Source organism: Tasmannia lanceolata, unplaced genomic scaffold, assembly GCF_043159265.1.
Source record: "Tasmannia lanceolata isolate RefF3 unplaced genomic scaffold, GAP_Taslan_0.1 ptg000006l, whole genome shotgun sequence".
Lineage (NCBI taxonomy): Eukaryota > Viridiplantae > Streptophyta > Magnoliopsida > Canellales > Winteraceae > Tasmannia > Tasmannia lanceolata.
Genome location: NW_027518683.1, coordinates 45,228,929 through 45,248,019, shown reverse-complemented (window position 1 = coordinate 45,248,019; position 19,091 = coordinate 45,228,929). Strand labels below are relative to the sequence as shown.

Sequence of the window (19,091 nt, the reverse complement as noted above, 5' to 3'; positions counted from 1 at the left end):
ACTTTGGGTGAATTGTTAGCCCTATTTGATTCGATCTCTTGCACGATTGACTAGTAGATTTGTGTACCTTTGCTTTATCCTTACATTATCTCAGCAACCAATTGGGTCTAGCATGCCTATTTTGTAATCCTATGGACCCTTATAACTTTTCTACTTGCCACTGCTTTGTTTATTGTATTTTCATTGCTTTGATTACTTTATTTGTAATATGAACCTTTGGACCACTTTTGTGGAAATCCTAAATCACCAATTGCCTGTAGCACTTGTTCTCATTCCTTTGCACACCTGATATCTAGTTTTGTTTCTTATGATCGTCTAACTCCTTCTTTCAAGAGTTTTGTGTTGTCTATGTCTTCTGTTGTGTTACCACAATCTTTGGATGAGGTTCTAGCTCACCCAAGATGGCGTGCTGCCATGGACCTTGAGATGGGTACTCTGCATACGAACCAAATGTGCGATCTGATTCCTCTTCGCTCTGGTGCTAAGCTCGCCTAGTCGCTAAAGGATATACTTAGATGTTTGGGGTTGATTACAATGAGACTTTCTCTTCCGTTGCAAAGATACCCTCTGTTCGCGGTCTTCTGTCACTTGCAGTCAATTATGGTTAGGATCTCCATCAGTTAGATATGAAAAATGCTTTCTTACATGGCGACCTTCATGAAAAGGTGTATATGGAGCAACCTTCAGGATATGTTGTTCAGGGGGAGATGTCCTCCTCTGTCTGTCGCCTCAAGAAATCTCTTATGGATTGAAACAGTCTCCACGAGCATGGTTTGTCAGATTGAATGAGGCCATTATGCGATTTGGTTTGAGAGAGTGCTCTGTAGATCATTCGGCATTCAGTCATCAGTCCTCAGCGGGGTGCATTCTATTGATTGTATATGTTGACAATATCATCATCACAGGTAGTAACTCAGGGGAATACAGAAACTGAAGACCTTCTTACAAAGAGAATTTTCTACAAAGGACTTGGGACGTCTCAGATATTTTCTTGGGATAGAGATGGCATACTCCTCTCGTGGCTTGTCTCTATCACAGAGGAAGTATGTGTTGAATTTGTTGGAAGAGAAAGGGAATCTTGGCGTAAAACCTGTGTTTGTACCTATGGATCTCAATGTAAAATTAGTTCCAGAAGAAAGGAGACCCGTTGGACCGTTCGGACAGGTATAGAAGGCTTGTGGGCAAGCTCATATACCTTACCGTTACTCGTCCTGATATATCTTATGCTGTAGGGGTAGTCAGTCAGTACATGAGCTCCCCTCATACCTCACACTGGAGTGCAGTGATTCAGGTTCTTAAATACCTAAAGAGTGCACCAGGAAAGGGCTTACTATTCAAGAGACATGGTCATATGCAAATTGAGGGGTTATCTGATGCTGATTGTGCTAGATCCCCTACAGACAAGAGATCGACTACCGGGCATTATACCTTTCTAGGAGGTAACCTGGTGTCTTGGAAAAGCAAGAAGCAGGACATCATTGTAAAGTCAAGTGCTGGGCGATGGCACACACGAGTACAGAGATTATCTGGTTGAGATCACTTCTCTCTGAGATTGGTATCATATCTTCTTCCCCTTCATAGTTGTACTGTGACAACAAGGCTGCCATCTATATTGCGACAAACCCAATCTTCCATGAGCGCACAAAGCACATCAAAGTCAACTGTCACTTCATTCATCAGAGAATTTGGAAGGGGGAGATCTATATTGTATTCACTCGTTCTGCAGATCAGTTGGCTGATGTGTTCACAAAACTATTGAATAAAAGTTGAGCGATATCTGTAATAAGCTAGGAATGTATAATTTAGGGAGTGTTAGAATAAGCCTAGTTATAGGGATATTATTGTCATTGTACTTTTCTCTTCATATATAAATACTTTAGTGAGGGGGAGCCTAACTCACTATTCTCTAATCTCTCTTTCTCTCTCTCTCAACATACGTCAATTTGAATAGACTAAACAAATAAAACTTAAACTATTTGATAATACTTGTCTACATCATTTTTATATTATACAATTAGAGCTCTCATAATTAGTGCTCCATAAATTTAGAATCTCTTATATCCTATTGCTCAGACCAAGAACATACATTGTTCCTACATTGGTAATTTATGTGGTGAATTGTACCATGTTTGTTTTTTCAAATTTAAATGCCTATGATTGAGTAAAGGGTGTTTATAATGATCAAAATCACCTACACCCATGCCTTTGATCAATTGAGCCGCATTTAGAATTCTTTTAAGACTTATTTTTTGTAATCATTTATTTTAAGGCATGGGATGTCCATTTGGGACGACGACCACATGGGTCCCTTCATGATGTTCTACAAGATCAATGGTTTTGATGTTTTTTACATAGCTTTATGCCCCCTTTGGATTGCAGCATTGCTTTTTACCATTGATTGTAAAAGTGATTTTTTTGTGCAGTCATTCTCAGGTCATTAATGCATATTCATGTGGGCTTTTTGCAACTCGCTTTGACTACTCTCTTAGACTGTAAATCAGTGTTACAATCATTTGACTCACAATAGCCACCAAAATATGAAACACCAAAATATGAAACACCAAAAATGAAGAATAGTTATGTCATGAGAAAAAAAGACAAGAAAAGGAAGCATATATTTCTTGCCTCTCAATTCTCTGTGCTTGCTTCATTTGTTGTTGCAAAGAAACTGATGAAGGATGTTCTTGTTTTTCTTTTTGTTTTTTTTTTCGTACTTGTATTAAATACAAGGAGTTTTCCCTCCGAAGAAACTAGTAAAATAATGAAAAAGTGAATGATGAGGACCAACATACGAGGACTCCTGATGGTGTCAGAAGGGTATTGGGGTCTTTTTCCCACCCGATTTTGAAGATTAGCCCGAGTTTCATTCTTGCTTTAAAAGGTGCCCGAATCTCTAATTTCTTGAAACATAAGCCCGCATTCCGTACTTTTCTCGCTTATAAAATTTGACTAGTTTTAATCAAGGTTTTAAATTTCGGTTTCGGTACCTGTTTCGGACCCCACTGAAATCCGAAATTTCGGTCCAAAATTCGGTAATAGTTAAAAAATATTATTTAATTAATTTCGAAATTCCGAAATTTCGGAGCGAAATCCGAAATTCCAAATTTCGGTCGAAATTTAAAACCATGGTTTTAATTAGGGAAAGGGGGATGATATTTTCATCCCTCCGGTCCGAAATTTTGGATTTCGGTCGAAATTTAAAACCATGGTTTTAATTATGGAAAGGGGGATGATATTTTCATCCCTCCCTGTAGTACGCATTCGCTCCCTTTTAAGGTGATTTGACGTCAAAAAGAATTAAAGTTGCCCACTGTTCACGTTATAAGGGGGCGAATGCGTACTGCAAGGGGTGAAAATATCATCTCCCTTCGGAAAAATATATCCTTTCTTTCCACACAGTGACCGACAAATTTGACTGGTCCACGTATGGTGTGAATGGAATCTTGATCCTAAACTAGGGACAGGAACCTATCCTTATTTGCCCCATACTAGTTTTTTTGTAGTCATTTTTTGAACTATCTGATCCGTCCATTCTACACCAATTATATTTGAAAGTTAACATCATCGTATTGAAAAGACTAGTAAAAATGCACGTGTTTCATGTAAGAACAACCACAAATTAAGTTCCATAAACAGAAGTATTATCTATAAGCTGGTTGGCTGATATGATTGGTTAGTAACTTCAATACAATAACTGTACAACTAACAGAAAAGTTGGTCCTTCCTTTTTCCACACGTAGAAAGATAATTTGACCCAACCTCGTTCAAACTGCCTACGAGGTTCTTCCATCATAGGAAAAAAGAAGATTTATTATTTCGAGATTCAAGAAATTGAATGGGATTCTGTACAGTTTTCAATGCACGTAATATAGCGCACAGACGAAAATTTTCAATATAGCCATTGACTCAATTAGAAGAAGCTTTTGTTCAATTACAAATTCAGATCGATTCATGCAATTAGAAAGTTTATCACACCGCATTATACAAAACAAATGCTATGGACCTGATCAGCTCCGAAAGATGAAATACAAGGCCCTATATGTGCAGCTCCAAATGTTGTTATGTAAAGGACTGCATACGGGATAGTTTCTCGCAATTATCTTGGCTCGGCTTCAAAATATTTGTCGTAGCACAAAAGGTTATTCCTATAAGACATTGCATATAAAAAGCAATAAAATTTACTTCAGTCATCAATAGATTTCACGAATAAACTAAATTGAACAAATAAGTAATCACACCAGAGATACTACACAGTAGAGAAAAGCTTTTTCATGGCTTACCATAGTATAGGTGAAAGCCATAAGTACTTTTAGATATTTATGTTACCTTGTAAAAAATCTCTTAATGTTTCCTATATAGAGCAGAGCTTCTTTTAATATGTAACTTCTCATATGATAAGTGTAAAAAATGCAAGGGTGTTTTAACAATTGAAAATATAACTTATATTGGAACCTTGTTGGTAAATAATGCTTGTTATGTGGATGTAATGTCTTGGTTGTTTCCAAAACCAACCAAACCCAAAGAATATCGATCATCGTAAGAACTCCGCTTGGAAGAGATTTTCAGAATGAGCCCCCCATCCATTGGAATGCCTACCACATAAATTGCCGACATCATCAAACAACATCAGCAGTAGAGGGGAGCAGTAGCCACAAGGTAAAATATTGGTGAATTTCTCATCCCACAGCATGTATCCAAACCTCATTAGAGCGGAGCAGTAGAAGTAGTACCCAGATCGAGTGTTATAGTAAATAATGCTTTAAGTACAATTGTAGTGATCTTGGTGTAGCTTATTAGACTTGCACTTAAAGATGGAAGATTTTTGACATGGCTTTGTTCTTTTGAGAGTTAAACTATATGATCACTAGAGTTGACGGCATAATAGGATCGTTAAAGGATCCCATTCATAAAGTAGGACAATGGATGTATTTGTTGTGATTGTGAATCTCGGCATGGGGTGTCATGGGGTGCGCACGTGCTCGCTCGCACGCACACACACATTTTCTCTTTAAAACATTCTTTAGTGCATAGAAATAGAATAAAGGAAAGAGAAGTGCAAGTTGATGCTGAAGCTAAATTAAGAAGGAAAGAAGGATATTAAAGGTTAGAAAAAGAACAAAAAAGGCCTACCAAAAAAAGAGAAGAAAAAGGAAAACTAAAGGAGAAAAGTAAGTCACAAAGTTTTTAAATGAAACCCACGACTTGTAATCTTCTGAATATATATTAAGAGAAGCAAATAATTAAAATTATGCCCATTGAGTTAACAACCAAATCATAAAGTCATGCACGCATACCAACACTCCTTGTTGAGTAGAAATTATGCCCACATTTTGATGAATAAGTGTTAGAAGAAATGCATGCATGAGATACTTTGGACTGTACAAAGTTCTATGCTACGAACTCATTCATCAGCACTCAGCTAAATCAGAATAGAGTAGAAATAGGCAACCTGGCTAGAAATGTAACCACAACGTTCACATGTTCCTTGCCTTTGCATTTTTTGTTGAAGTGAATATTATGAAACTCTCGCCTGTTCGGAGGATGTCAAGTATGGCCCGGGCCTTGAATCATTAAATTAGAAAATAACCAAATCATACAAGAAAACCATAAAACAATGAACAACACAAGCAGGTGAGGCTTGCTAGTGAAAATTGAAGTAACGACGACGACCAAAAAAAAAAAAAAAAAAAAACTTCTTCAAATCCTTACTATTCTAAAAGCCTAAATCTTGAAATTTCGTCAACCATCTTCTCTCGTAATTCCTGCCGTGTCCTGCAAAATTTACCTTCTTCAACCTTGGATTTCTCTGAAAAGCATCCCGTGCGTCGATACCCCGTACCCATTTTCGTCTTTTATCTTCTCAAATACCCTGGAGGACCCGTACAAAACCCACCGCCTTTCTTGTGTCGCCTGGAGCACGCGTGTCGTTCTTCGGACTTTGTTTGCACCACCTGTCTTCCCTTCCTCGTGGAAACACTACTTCTACTTCATGTCATCCAAATCCCATTAGCATCTTTTTTTCCTCCAAAACGAGAAGCTAAAGCAGAGAAACCGTGGTTGTTCTTCCAAACATTGAAGGAAAAGGCATGTTTTGTTTTGAAATTCTTTGCAAGTAAGTGGCTTAGGGTTTCTGTTGATGTGTTTTGCTTTTTTTTTCTCTGTTTGGTATGTTATTATTTTATGGATGTACTGACATTTTGCAGGACATCGGCCCATTGCAAGGTGGGAATACCTTAGTCTTGAAATTACTTTTTGTATTTTTTGTAGAAATGCTCATCTCTATATTAAGCTCTCCTCCCATTGTGTTTGTTTAGGAAATTTCCAGCTTCACTGGCAAACAAACAATCTTGTCACCAGGTACCTTATTTTGAGGAATAACAAATTGGTTCTCTCTGTTTTTTTTTTTTTTTTATATATATTTGAGGCGTTATTTGTGACCACTTATCTAAAACATAAATTGGTCAAGAATGATAAAAATAAGAATATATCTTTTAGGTGATTTAATAACTTGCTTATTTTGTTACACTGCAATTATTTTGTTACACTGTTTTTATTTGTTTTCTTCAATATGTCCAGATTGATTTACGTGTGTAAATATGATTTACATATGTAAATATAAATATTCAAAAAAAGAAATTTTGTCTATCGATTATATATATATATATATATATATATATATATATATATATATATATATATATATTTGCTTTTTCTATGTTCTATTGACATTTTCTCTAGACATGGGGTTGGGGGGTTAAGGATGTTGGGTCTCACCAAAATACAATTGGTGAATTAGTGCATGTTTAGGGCTTTGACTATCTCTTTTCTTTTCATTGCGTTGTTCTTAAAATGATTCCTTCAAAACCCATTTCGCTACCTATAAGCCATATTTCTATTATTAGTAAAAACTGCTTTTTAATATCTTATTGGATTTTTTTTTTCTTGTGTTTCGTAGGGAGGCCATGAGGGAGGACGGGGAAAGAACTTGCCCTCTATGCACTGAAGAAATGGACTTAACCCATCAGCAATTGAAGCCATGCAAATGCAGCTATGAAGTTTGGATATCAATTCCTCTTTCCTTGTACGTAACGGGGTAATGGCATTGAATTTTGTGTGCTGTTCTTGTTTCTTTAACCTGTCATGTGCTTTGATTTTTTTTTTTTTTGGCATAATGGGAAGCACCTGCCAAATGATTTTGATTCTGAGTCTTTTCATTGAATGGGAAGAATTGCAAATTGCAGTAGTTTACTTGATGTTTTGGGGGGTCGTTTCTCTGTTTTCTGTTTTGGTAATTCACCACATTTGAAGGAATACTGTATCAAATGTTTCAACACATTTGAATTGACGGAATAATATATCAGGCAAATATATGCTTCTGGAAAACTATGCAAATGTGTTGCATTATAGTTCTTCAAGATATCATACCCCTTCTTGCTAATGTGAAATAATACTATAGCTTTCAATGCTGATAAGAGTATTGAATTAGAGATGTCTCACATGTTTTGAGGATATAGTGTTGAAACTTTATTCCCTTTGTTGAAATCAACTCTCATTTCATCATATAAGTTGCGTTTGCTTATTGGATATCCTCCCAATAAAACTATATGATGGGAGAACTAGCTCTTTGCACATAGAAGAGAAGCTGAAATTTGATAACATGATTCAAATCTCAGGCAGGAAGATTGATCCATTTCATTTTGTTCTCTCTCTTTTTTATCCTTCTCAAAATTGCAATTTCAGGTTGTTAGACGTATTCAAAGATGGATTTCTACAGTAAAATTTGAGGAATTTTAATCGATGATACTGATTTTGCTTATTTTGTACATAGGAAGTATATGTTTTTGAGAGGTTGTGGAAATAAGGTCGTGCTTACGTATTAATAAACTCTTCTTATTCATGGTGTTCTTGGAGTCTGTAATGGAGGCTTACCTGTTACCAATTACCATGCCAATAGAATTCTCAGAATCCCCTTTTTATCTAGAGACGGGCAGCAACACCCTTTTCTGTCAAAATCAACCCATGTCTGAAGTTGATGATATTACTTGAAAATCTTTGCTGCAGGACTGCTTTTAAAAATCTTCAGAAGACATTTGGAGACAGTTTAGGGTTGGTGAGTTCATCTACAAACTAGGGTCTGCTAATTGTCTCGAAGAGAAGTATATTGATTTGAGATGCATGCATAATACTAACAATTTGCATGTGTACTCCAACGACATGTCTTTTATTTCTTGCTTAAATGTATTATGCAAGCGCATTGTCGGTCATGTGTTTGATCGCACCCTACACCCCATATAAAGGGAAAAGAAAAGTGTGTCACACATTTATCACTTCATTTAAAAAAAATCATGAAGTTATCTGCATTAGTTCCATACTTCTATTTAGCATATATGTATGATTAGCACTTTATGTTTGCACATACATATCATGATTTCTCCCAGAGTTCTAAGTTTGGCATTTTGGTCCTCTTATTTGGAAATATTCTTCAGGCAGGCTGGAAGGGATGTTGTTCGAAGCAAAGGGATCATGGGCTGATGTGGAAAAAGGAGACTCATCCGGAGGATACTCCACTTGATCAAGTAAATCAAACATTTTCCAACTCTCTTAACTCAGTATAATTAGGAGATGAACTAACCTTTATGAAGAAAAAATGGATATGGGAAGAGATTCAAGAAGTCGAAATTCTCAAAAGGATGTTTACTCACGACAGGGAAAATCTCAGCATTTCCACCCTTTCCAAAAGGGGGTTGCATCTTCCTTCTCTAGCCGTTGAGATTCTCTCTTAAAAGTATCATCTATCTATGTCCAATTTGCAGCTTTCGCTATTAGTAGTGACATGCTTTATGTTCTCTATTGATTTTGACATAGTTTTGATTGTGGTTCTTAGGAATTGCTACATGTTTTGAGGGGAAGATCATGATAAATGGTCATCGTAAACGGTTCTTGGAACTATGAATATGTTGAAAATTTCTTTTATGTCTAGCATTCAAACTCCATATGAGGTGGGATGCAAATTCGTTAAGAAATAGAGTAACGATTTAATCTCCTTTCCATTGACTACTAAAAGATGGTCATTGTCGAGGTTAGACTTGTAGCTCAATGGCTGATGCTTTGTTTCTCAGCCTTGAGGTTGCAAGTTCTTGATGTGGGCTGGATTGCTCATGAAATTGAATTGCAAAGTTCAACTAAAGTAGAAGCAGAAATAGGAAGAATGTCAATCCAAGGCTTCTCTTGAACTCTTCTTACAAAAGAAGAATTCCTCCTTCGTTTAAAAAATGAATATCAGATTGTAGTGTCCAATTTATATGGAACTTCCGTACAATAGCCCTCGCCTTCTAACTTCAATTTTCACTCAAAGTCTAACTTTATACTGATTTCCTATCTAACATTATACTGGTTTTCTAACTTCAAAGCAACTTCTAAACTATTTTCCTGCTATTAACAAAACAAACATATAGAAAAATTGTAAACAAGTAAACTTTCTTGCCTAAACTTCCCCCTTTTGAAACAATCTACTCTTCTCGACTTCTAGAAAAATAAAATAGAAAACACCATGAGTACAAAGAACCCAAAACAATGATGCTTAGTTTTCTGGTACAGCTAAGATTTTTGACATTCTTATTTCATGAAATTTTATGAATGGACGTTCTAAGGCCTTTCTCTTTCAAATAATCGACAAGAGGAAGGTTGTGATGGTAACGGCACAGGGAATTATTTCAATTATCATGGAATGGCTGAATTGATATTTTGAAATCATAGTGAGTTGGATTCAGATCCTATAATTTTAGGATAAATGTTTTGGTTTGTTTTTTGCTGTGTTGTGTATCTTACAAGCATTGCTGAGATGGTTGAATTTTATTTCAGATTTATGGCAGATCACGATGGATGGAAGTTTCTGAAATATATGTTCCCCGCAAATGTGAGACATATTTTCCATCTATGCTTATATGAAAGGTCCTTCATTTCACCAAACTTCTTTGTTGTTTCTTGTTGTAATCAGGTACAAGCATGCAACTTTTTGTTATGAGTAGCTAATATTATGTAAACCAACAGTACCCCTATATCTTATGCTGAGGCAAGTAGCTTTTGTATAGCTATTTATTTGATTAATCTACTGTTCTCTCTAACATCATATGTTTAGATCCTATCCGCACATCATGCTATGAAACTGTTCTTCTACTGTCCTTATTGCATCAGTTCAATTTTGTTTTATGTGCGTGTGAATTTGTGCTTAACTTAAACGGTGAATGGCTGGGGTTGTCCATGATAAGGAGGATTTTATGATTTTGTCCGTTGTTCCTTTGTGTGTTCCTATGGATTGGTTTCTCACATTAGTGACATTTGAAATGCTGACCAAAGTAAATTATTCTTGGATACAAACATGGCCACTCGGTACTCGAGAACAACCATAAGGTTACTATGACTCAAACCAAGCAATACAAATTACGGTCTGCAAGAATAGAAAAAGAGGCAAAGATCTAAAGAGGGATGGGAAATAATTGATTCAAATCGATCAAATTCCCAAAGCAAAAAACTCAATTCTCTTCTAGGAGGTGCAATTGGTGCGTTGGTTACCTCAGTCACTTCGGATGTACTTATTACAAAGCCACAAGTGCATTCTCTGGTGTTCACTGACAAGCAAAACTGTATCAATAGAATTCTTGAATGCCAAACAAAGTAAGACTTCTCAATATTCCTAAATTAACCCTGACCTGCTTTGGATCTCCACCATCCATCATAGGCTAATATCATTCCTTAATAGAAGACTTCCCTAATAATTTATGACTTCCAAAATAGACATAGGCAACCTAAAACACCAAGATTCATCTCACGGTTTTTTTTTTTTCATTTTTTTTCCTTTTAAATACAATGTAGAAATTTATTAAAGGAATGAAATGATACACTGGGGCAGAACTTACTCTACTTGCTCCTCATTTCCCATGGGCACCCAACATGTTGATAGCTATCCTAGGGGCATGAAAAACCAAACACCCATGTCTCTAACAATATCAACAATCTCACTAACAAAGCGAGCTAATGTCCAGGGACCAACATTATTCCTTGCAACCCATCTCATACCATTTTCTGAATTTCCTTGCTCCCAACTCCCTTTTTGAATAATCTAATTCTCATTAATAGCACTTTAGCCTCGGGCTTGTTTGAGTTAATTATGCCGTTCGGACCAGAGGCTGCCCAAAGAATTTTGTTTGAGTTAAATATGCCATTCTGATCATCTTGCATGTCAGAATTGGGAAGTAACCTTGGCTTGCCACTGATGGTTGTCCTCTCTCATAGCAGTCACTAGGTCTCTCTTTAATCTTTGTGTGTTCTTGTTATGTTCCTGTACTTTTTCTTTTTCTTTCTTTTTTTGCTAATTGGAGTTTTATATTTTGGAGTTTTTTTTTACTTGTTTTATGTTTGTTTTTGGATAGGATCGATAGATCTTGGATGGACCTTAGGAGCAAAGCAAAACAAGGGTAACATTCTTCTTATTCCTTTTTTATGAACGGTAAAAGTTCTTATTTCTTCTCTCTCCTTGTGAGTTTCTTGTTTATTTTTTATTTTTTTATTTTTTGATCCATATTCTCGATGGATTCAGTTTATGGTTACCTATGCCTTTTTATCCAGACTCTTCTTCGTTGCAATGAGTTGCATTGGCCAATTTATTGGATGATAGATACATTGCTGAATTTCTGTTGTTAGGTTTTAAAATCAAAATGGATTTATAGCACAAGAGTATGATTTTCTACTATTTTTCTCAATACGTTCCTCAAGAAATCGAGAATAGAGGATTCTCATTTGGAAGATAAATGAAGCACAAGAATAAATATAGTAGTTTTTTAACCAGTCAAAAAAGAAGAAAGAATTAGTAGTTCTTTGATAACCCACCTTTTTCGAAATGTAATATTGTTTTTGGGCTTTTTACCTTTTAGGATTGATTTATTCTGGTGCAAGTTTTGCCAAGATTCACAATTTCTGAATTGACTTCGACAATTATATTGGAGCAGTCGGAAGAAGCACCTAATCAAGTAATAGTTGGACAAAGTACCTGATAAAGCAATAACTAATGAAGATTCTCACTATGTTCTATAAGATTCACAAATCTCGTGTCTTTCTTTGTTTGTTAATTGTGGGCAGCTTGCATATGCAGATTAACTACATGACACTGGCATATCAATGGGTATGCAATTGCATTGTCTGCCTTTTGCAAAGTGAGCATGATGGGACATCACCAATCAGATTTGGATGCACATTTTAGAGAACTTTTGTGTGCGTAGTTCTATCCTCGCAAGGATTTTCAGCGTTGGGGGAGGGGTTGCAGGCAATATCACCAATTTTGTTGAGTTCCGGAGGAGGGTAGGGAAGAAATGTCGTGTCGATGATTCCAGGGCTTTCTATGGATTCCAAGAGCGGCAAGGCTGGGTGAGACCTTCAGATTGAATTTCCATGGGTGTTAAAGATAGTCATTTGTTTTTCCTGGCTCAAATTGGACTTCTACCATGTGGAATAGAACTGTAATTTTTGTACGGGTCATAACCTCTGGATTAATGGGTATGCGGATAAGTGATTGGCTTTCTCTAATTTAGCCTTTGCATTTTCATTGGTTCAATGGATTTTTTTGTTGTTGTGAAACTGAACTTGAATTTAGTATACCTCTGGTTACTTCAAATTCAAATTTTCTGAAATTTGAGTTTAGGGGTATGTGAAAATGACCGGTTTTCATTAATTTTGTGCTTGCTTTTCAGTTTTTTGTAATTAAAATTTATACTCATTGGGGGTCTCCTTGAATTTCAAGGCTATTGATGATATAACTTCATGAATTTAGGCTTTATGAGTAGGCAACATAATGAAATGATGATATAATAAAAAATACAATGAACTGTTGTTGTGGGTTTCATTCATGGGGAGCTTGTAGGGGAATTGGGTGAAAGCAATAGGTGAAGGCCAAAGTTTTCGATAGTCAAGAAGTAGCAGACCAGTTGGAGATGGGATGAGGTTTTATTTGATCAGAGTTGCTATGGGTGGTTATTATATTACCTCAAATATATAGCGCACACGCATGATAACACACTACTGCTTTCTTTTCTTCTTAGAAGTAATGTTAAAATGAAGGTGCCCTTGCAAAAAGCCAGCTACGCCTTTGCTGTTATTAGTGGTGGCCCAAACAGTCTTAAAGGGTTCCAACTTCCAAAGGATCCAAAGGTTAATGGTCAAGATTTGTACATAAATGAATGCCTCCTGAAGAGTTGAAACTTTGCCCAAGGGTTCCAAAAGGATACAAACGTTAATGGACAAGATTTGTACATAAATGAATCCTGCCTGTTGAATAGTAGAATCTTTTCACTAGGACGCTTCTTATTTCAATTGTGATTTTATCAATTTAACTGTGAAAAATTCTAGGAAGCAAGTCTTACTAAATTGTGTTATAAAATACCTTAGTTTCACGTGCAACGCACATGCACTTTTACTAGTACTAATAATAGAGGCCCTTCATCACAAAATGAATATTTCAATCTGAATATATTACAATCTCCTTCTCATAGGTGTATTTAAAGGGCTTGCATCTTGGAATAGGCCCATCTTCTCTGGTGGTTATGAGAGTACAATCTACTCAATCTACAATGTACAACACAATTTATCAAATGAATAACATGATACACTTGAACTAAACAAAAATCTTCCATGATACATTACCTTGTAATATCACCACTTAACCTGTTGAAGAGAATGGTTTCTGCAATGTCATCCGCATTATGTCCAGTATGTTGTCTGTTCTCAACAATGCAGCACATCGATCCAAAGCCTACGAGCATTAAGTAATACAATCATTTTAATATTGAAAGTATTCTAGTCGAAAGATCTTTTTCCAGTAACAAGCTTGTCTGTTCTCAACAATGTAGCACATCGATCCAAAGGCGAGCATTAAGCAATATAATCAATTTTATATTGAAGTATTCTAGTTAAATAATCTTTTTCCAAGAATAAATTTCATTAATGAGGAAGTGCAATGCACGTGCGTGCAAGTAAGGTATTTTGTAATGAAATTTAGTATAAGCATAGAAAACTTATTTCGAATTTTATAGAAATTTTCCAATTTTCAATTAATTAAAATACGATTCTGCAAAAAAAACAAAATTAAAATCCTGCTGCTCTCTACCAATATAAAACAAGATTAAATTCCTGCTGCTCTCTACCAATATAAAACAAGATTAACATCCTGCTGCTCTCTACCATATATAGGTACCATAGATCCCAATATTCATAAAACAATATTCATGAAACTCCAGCTTAGTGAAGAAATAATATGTTACTTAGAATTGAAATAGCAGTATTTATAACTCCTTTTTTTTTGTCTTTCTTCTGAATAAAGTTACTTTAGAGAGAGAAAAAAAATTAGCGTCAAAAGGGATCAAAGGGTTCATCAAACTCGGCATATCATCCAACCACGAGAAACGCGTTTTAGGGGAAACGGTTCCCACCCGCCCAAGGAGTACCGCCCAAGGAGTTTCCAGCAACTGTGGTCTTTTTATCATAGCCACAGGACGAGCATTTGTGATGGGACTAGGACCATGTGGATCGCCTCGTAATGTTTAACATAATCAATAGTCTAGATTTCACATCATCCCTCACATATATGTCCGTTTCTACACCACCTGGAAAACACCCACTTTTCAATTAACTTTTTACTTATAAAGCCTATTTTCATAAGCACTGGTTTTGTAGCCATTAAAAAAAGCACTTATTCTTATTTTGAAAAGTGGAATGATACGTTCACCCCTTTCTTTTACACTAGAGGGGGCTGTCCCAAGTAAAATGGCGAGAGGGATGTGGGTGGGGGAATCCCATATATATAATGACAACTGGAATCCCATATTATAATGACAACTTGGGTCGGGCTCAATCCGAGCCCGACGGGTTGATTTTGGCTCGAGTTGGGTTGGGTTGGGTTAGGGTTATGAAAAGCCAACCCGATTTAACTTTAGGTTGGGTCAGGGTTGAGGCCTTAACAAACCGACCTGACTCGAACCCGACCTCCGTCCTCTAATTTTATCTTGATTTCCTTTGGGTTATTGTATTTTTTGTTTGACCCAAGGTGAATCTGAACCCGACCGGATTTTGGGTTAGATGGGTTTGGTTTGGGGTGAGAGATTTAGAAGCAGAATGGTTTAGGATTGACCATCCCCAACCCAAGGCCCGGGTTGGGTTCCAACCCGGCCAAGTTGGACCCCGAGTTACTTTCTAGGCAGTGAGTCCACCGATAAAGTCATGCTTATTTACTTTGTTGCAATAAGTCAGAACATGGCAAGAGGGTAAAACCTATCTTTTCTTCCCACGATATACATTGGCCGATAAAATTTGACTAGTCTGCGTATTGTGTGAATGGAATCGTAAAATAGGGATAAGGAAAACCTATCCTTATTTTACACATGATTTTTTCAACTACATGTCCATTTTACACTTAATATATTGGAGGGTTAAGATCATCCAGCCAGAAGATTTTTGGGATATTATCTAATCAACTGCAAGGATAAACAGATGAATGAATCAGATCATACAAATAGGTGGGCCCCACTATACTTGTTTTTCGCGTAGAAGAAAAAACACCACCATTAATATGTGATCCATATCCCTCCGAAACATGGCATGCGTAAAGTAAAGACTTTTCTACGGGGGAACGGTAAGTGAGAGCTACGTGACATTATAGATCAAGGGCCGAGATCATCCCATTGATTGGGTTAGACTTATGGTCGTTGTCTACCTTGATACTTCTTCTTTTCTGTCTCACTGCTCTCTCTGTCTTCATTATTTTCTCCATCTCCTCTGAGACGTCTGGTTCGGATTTTCTTCTGTGGTAGAGTATGGCAGAAATCGCAAAAGTATCTGTATCCCCTGTTCTTGATGCACTGATTGTCAATCTGAAGGAATCGGCATTACAAGAAATTAAATCAATATGGGGTTTTGAGGATGAGCTTGAAAAGTTAGAGAGCGCAGTGACAATTATTCAAGACATGGTTGAAGATGCTGAGGAAAAGCAAGTTAGTTCTAAGGCTGTGCGAAAATGGCTTGGAAAGCTCAAGAATATCGCTTACGATGCTGATGACATCTTGGATGATGTTGTGACCGAAGCTCGGCGATCTGCTTTGATGTGCGAAATTCACACAAGCAAGAGGCAGAAGATAGTCCACTCCATCTCCTCTTTTTTCAGTTCTAATAACCCACTTTTATACAAACGTGGCATAGAACGTAAGATGAGGGAGATTAGAGAGAGGTTCGTTGTGATGGCAAATGAACTTCGATACCTCAATCTCCATAAGACAGATGGAGGGAGGCCTCTCCAAAGAGAAACTAGCTCTTTCATAGACGAATCTGATGTTATTGGTAGACAAGTCGACAAAGAAAAAATAATACAACTGTTGGTATCATCATCATCAGATGATGATCAATTGTACTCTGTTATTCCAATAGTTGGCATGGGTGGGCTTGGGAAGACTACTCTTGCTCAATTCGTCTACAACGATCACAGGGTCAAGACGCATTTTGGGCTACGAGCTTGGGCTTGTGTGTCTAACGATTTTAATCTATTGAGAATAACAATGTCACTTTTTGAATCTGCAAGTGGAAGCAAGTGCGATCTCTCATACCTGGATGCCGCTCAACATCACCTCCAAGAGAAACTCAACGGTCAGAAATTTTGTATTGTTCTCGATGACGTGTCGGGTGAAAATCAAATTCATAGTTGGGACAGTATACGAGCTCCTTTTGGAGTTGGAGCAAAAGGAAGTAAAATTATTGTAACTACACGAAATGAAGGGGTTGCAAGAATGATGGGCGCAATTCCTTCCCACCGTTTGAAGGGTCTACCACTTGATGATTGTTGGAAATTATTTACTCAGCGTGCATTTGCGGGAGGGATTTCAAATGCCCATCCAGAACTGGAGGGTATTGGTAGGGAAATCGTGCACAAGTGCAATGGTCTTCCTTTAGCAGTAAAGACACTGGGGGGCATCTTGTCTTCTAGAAGGAATGTGAGTGAGTGGGAAAGCATCTTGACAAGCGAAATATGGAGGGATGATAAAAATGAAATACTACCCGTTTTAAGATTGAGCTATCGTCACCTGCCTACGAATCAAAAGCAGTGTTTTGCCTATTGTGCCACATTTCCTAAAAATCATAAGTTTAAGAAGGACGTGTTGGTCCTAAAATGGATGGCTGCAGACTTCATTCAACCCAAAGGAAGCACTCTCCTAGAAGATATAGGTGGGGAGATATTTGATGATTTACTGCTAGCTTCTTTCTTTCAATATTCTCATGCAGTACGAATTCCTCAAGGAGGCTATCAGAAGACTTCAATATACGTGATGCATGATTTAATGCATGATCTAGCAGAATCTGTCTCAGGTGATGAATGTTGTAGAATGGAAGACGGTACGCCACGAAGCATTCCTGAAATGGCGCGTCATTTATCATGGATTGGCGGCAAACAGGGTTCAATGTCTTTGGAGGCCTTGAAGAAATGTAAGAGATTACGCACTTTAGAACTGAGGACTCCATCTTCCATTGACAACCAGATTCTCAATGATACATTGATGGAGTTGAGATGCTTGCGTCTATTGCATTTGTCTGGATCTGCAATCAACCAGTTGCCTGATTCGATTGGCCATTTGAAACATCTACGCTGCCTTGACTTCTCTGACACGGAGATAGATGGGCTGCCTGAATCAGTAACTAGTCTCTGTAATTTGCAAACGCTAGGTCTGCAACCTTTGAGAGGGCTACCCAATGGTATCACGAATCTAGTTAATCTACGACATCTTGATTGGGGCCACCCGTGGGACTCGATTTCTGTGCCAAGAATTGGGAAATTAACTTCGCTTCAAACATTGCCGAAATTGAAGGTGGGCAAAGAGAGTGGTTGTCAGATAGGAGAGTTAAAGAACCTGAGTAACATTAAAGGACGACTTCACATTTCGGGTCTCAAGGATGTGCAAAACATAAAGGAGGCGAAAGAAGCCAATTTGAAAGACAAAAAATACCTTAATGAGTTGAGTTTGGGATGGGAACAATATGGCAGTTCACAAGATGGAATAGTCAATGACGATGGGGTATTGGAAGGCCTCCAACCCCATGCCAACCTCAAAAAATTACATATAATATCCTACGGCGGTGTCAGTTTTCCAAGTTGGATGGGGCGTCTCTCTTCTCTTCAGAGGTTAACGATTGAATATTGTGATCAGTTGGAGTGTTGGCCTGAGCAGGTCTGTTTGCAAGATCTACCCTCTCTGAAACATTTGAAAATCCTTCGGTGTCAAAACCTAAAGTCTTTGCAAGATCTACCCACCACGCTCAAATCTCTAGAAATTCACAGTTGTCCTAATCTCAAGTCCATGCCTACTCGGCTGGAAAACCTCACCTCCCTTGTAGAGTTATCAATTGTTACTCAACTCCCACTTTTCTCGCAAGAGTCAGCACTGCCCATGACAATTGAAGTCCTCAAAATATTTTCATGTGACAATCTCATGTCCTTGCCCAAGGGGATGCAAAGCCTCACCTCTCTCAAAAAATTGGTAATCCGTGAATGTCCTCAAATCCATTCCTTGTTTCCAGATGATGAAAATAATGACTATGGGCTGCCCACCGAGCTCAATACTCTAGAAATCCAAACTTGTCCTAATCTCAACTCCTTGCCCAAGGGGATGCAAAGCCTCACATCCCTCAAGTATTTAACTATTATTTACTGTCCTGAAATATCATCCTTGCCAGAAGGTGGCCTCCCCACCACACTAGAATATTTGTTTATTAACGGATGTCCTAAATTGAATGAACGATGTCAAAAGAACGGCCAAGATTGGCCCAAGATACAACACATCCCCGGAATTAACTGCAGATAATCGTCATCTAGACAATGGTGCGACCTCTTTCCCTGTTTAAACAGTTTCTACCATTGCATTATTATTATTATTATTAATTAAATCATCATGATTTTAAGAAAAATTAAAGAAACTAAGCCAAGGACTATCCTTCTGTACAAAACATGGCAGATGTAGAAAAATGAACGGAGGAATCTAAGAAAAAGGATGCGGTTTCGATTGTTG

At 37.3% G+C, this 19,091-nt stretch overlaps 2 protein-coding genes across 2 annotated transcripts; both read left to right on the top strand.

The window, feature by feature from the left end:
• Window positions 1-645: 645 nt before the first annotated feature.
• LOC143879083 (uncharacterized) lies at window positions 646-12,579 on the top strand. Its single transcript, XM_077381273.1, has 14 exons — window positions 646-771; window positions 906-1,043; window positions 1,127-1,439; window positions 2,424-2,433; window positions 5,658-6,112; window positions 6,315-6,357; window positions 6,956-7,093; window positions 8,062-8,110; window positions 8,487-8,576; window positions 9,862-9,916; window positions 9,998-10,072; window positions 11,430-11,474; window positions 11,931-12,026; window positions 12,149-12,579. The coding sequence occupies exons 1-11, from the start codon at window positions 646-648 to the stop codon at window positions 10,030-10,032; spliced, it is 1,452 nt and encodes a 483-aa protein (XP_077237388.1). The 3' UTR covers window positions 10,033-10,072; window positions 11,430-11,474; window positions 11,931-12,026; window positions 12,149-12,579.
• Window positions 12,580-15,857: 3,278 nt separating this feature from the next.
• LOC143879081 (putative disease resistance protein RGA3) lies at window positions 15,858-18,887 on the top strand. Its single transcript, XM_077381272.1, has one exon. It carries the CDS (start codon window positions 15,858-15,860, stop codon window positions 18,885-18,887), a length of 3,030 nt encoding a protein of 1,009 aa, XP_077237387.1.
• The last annotated feature ends 204 nt before the right edge of the window (window positions 18,888-19,091 follow it).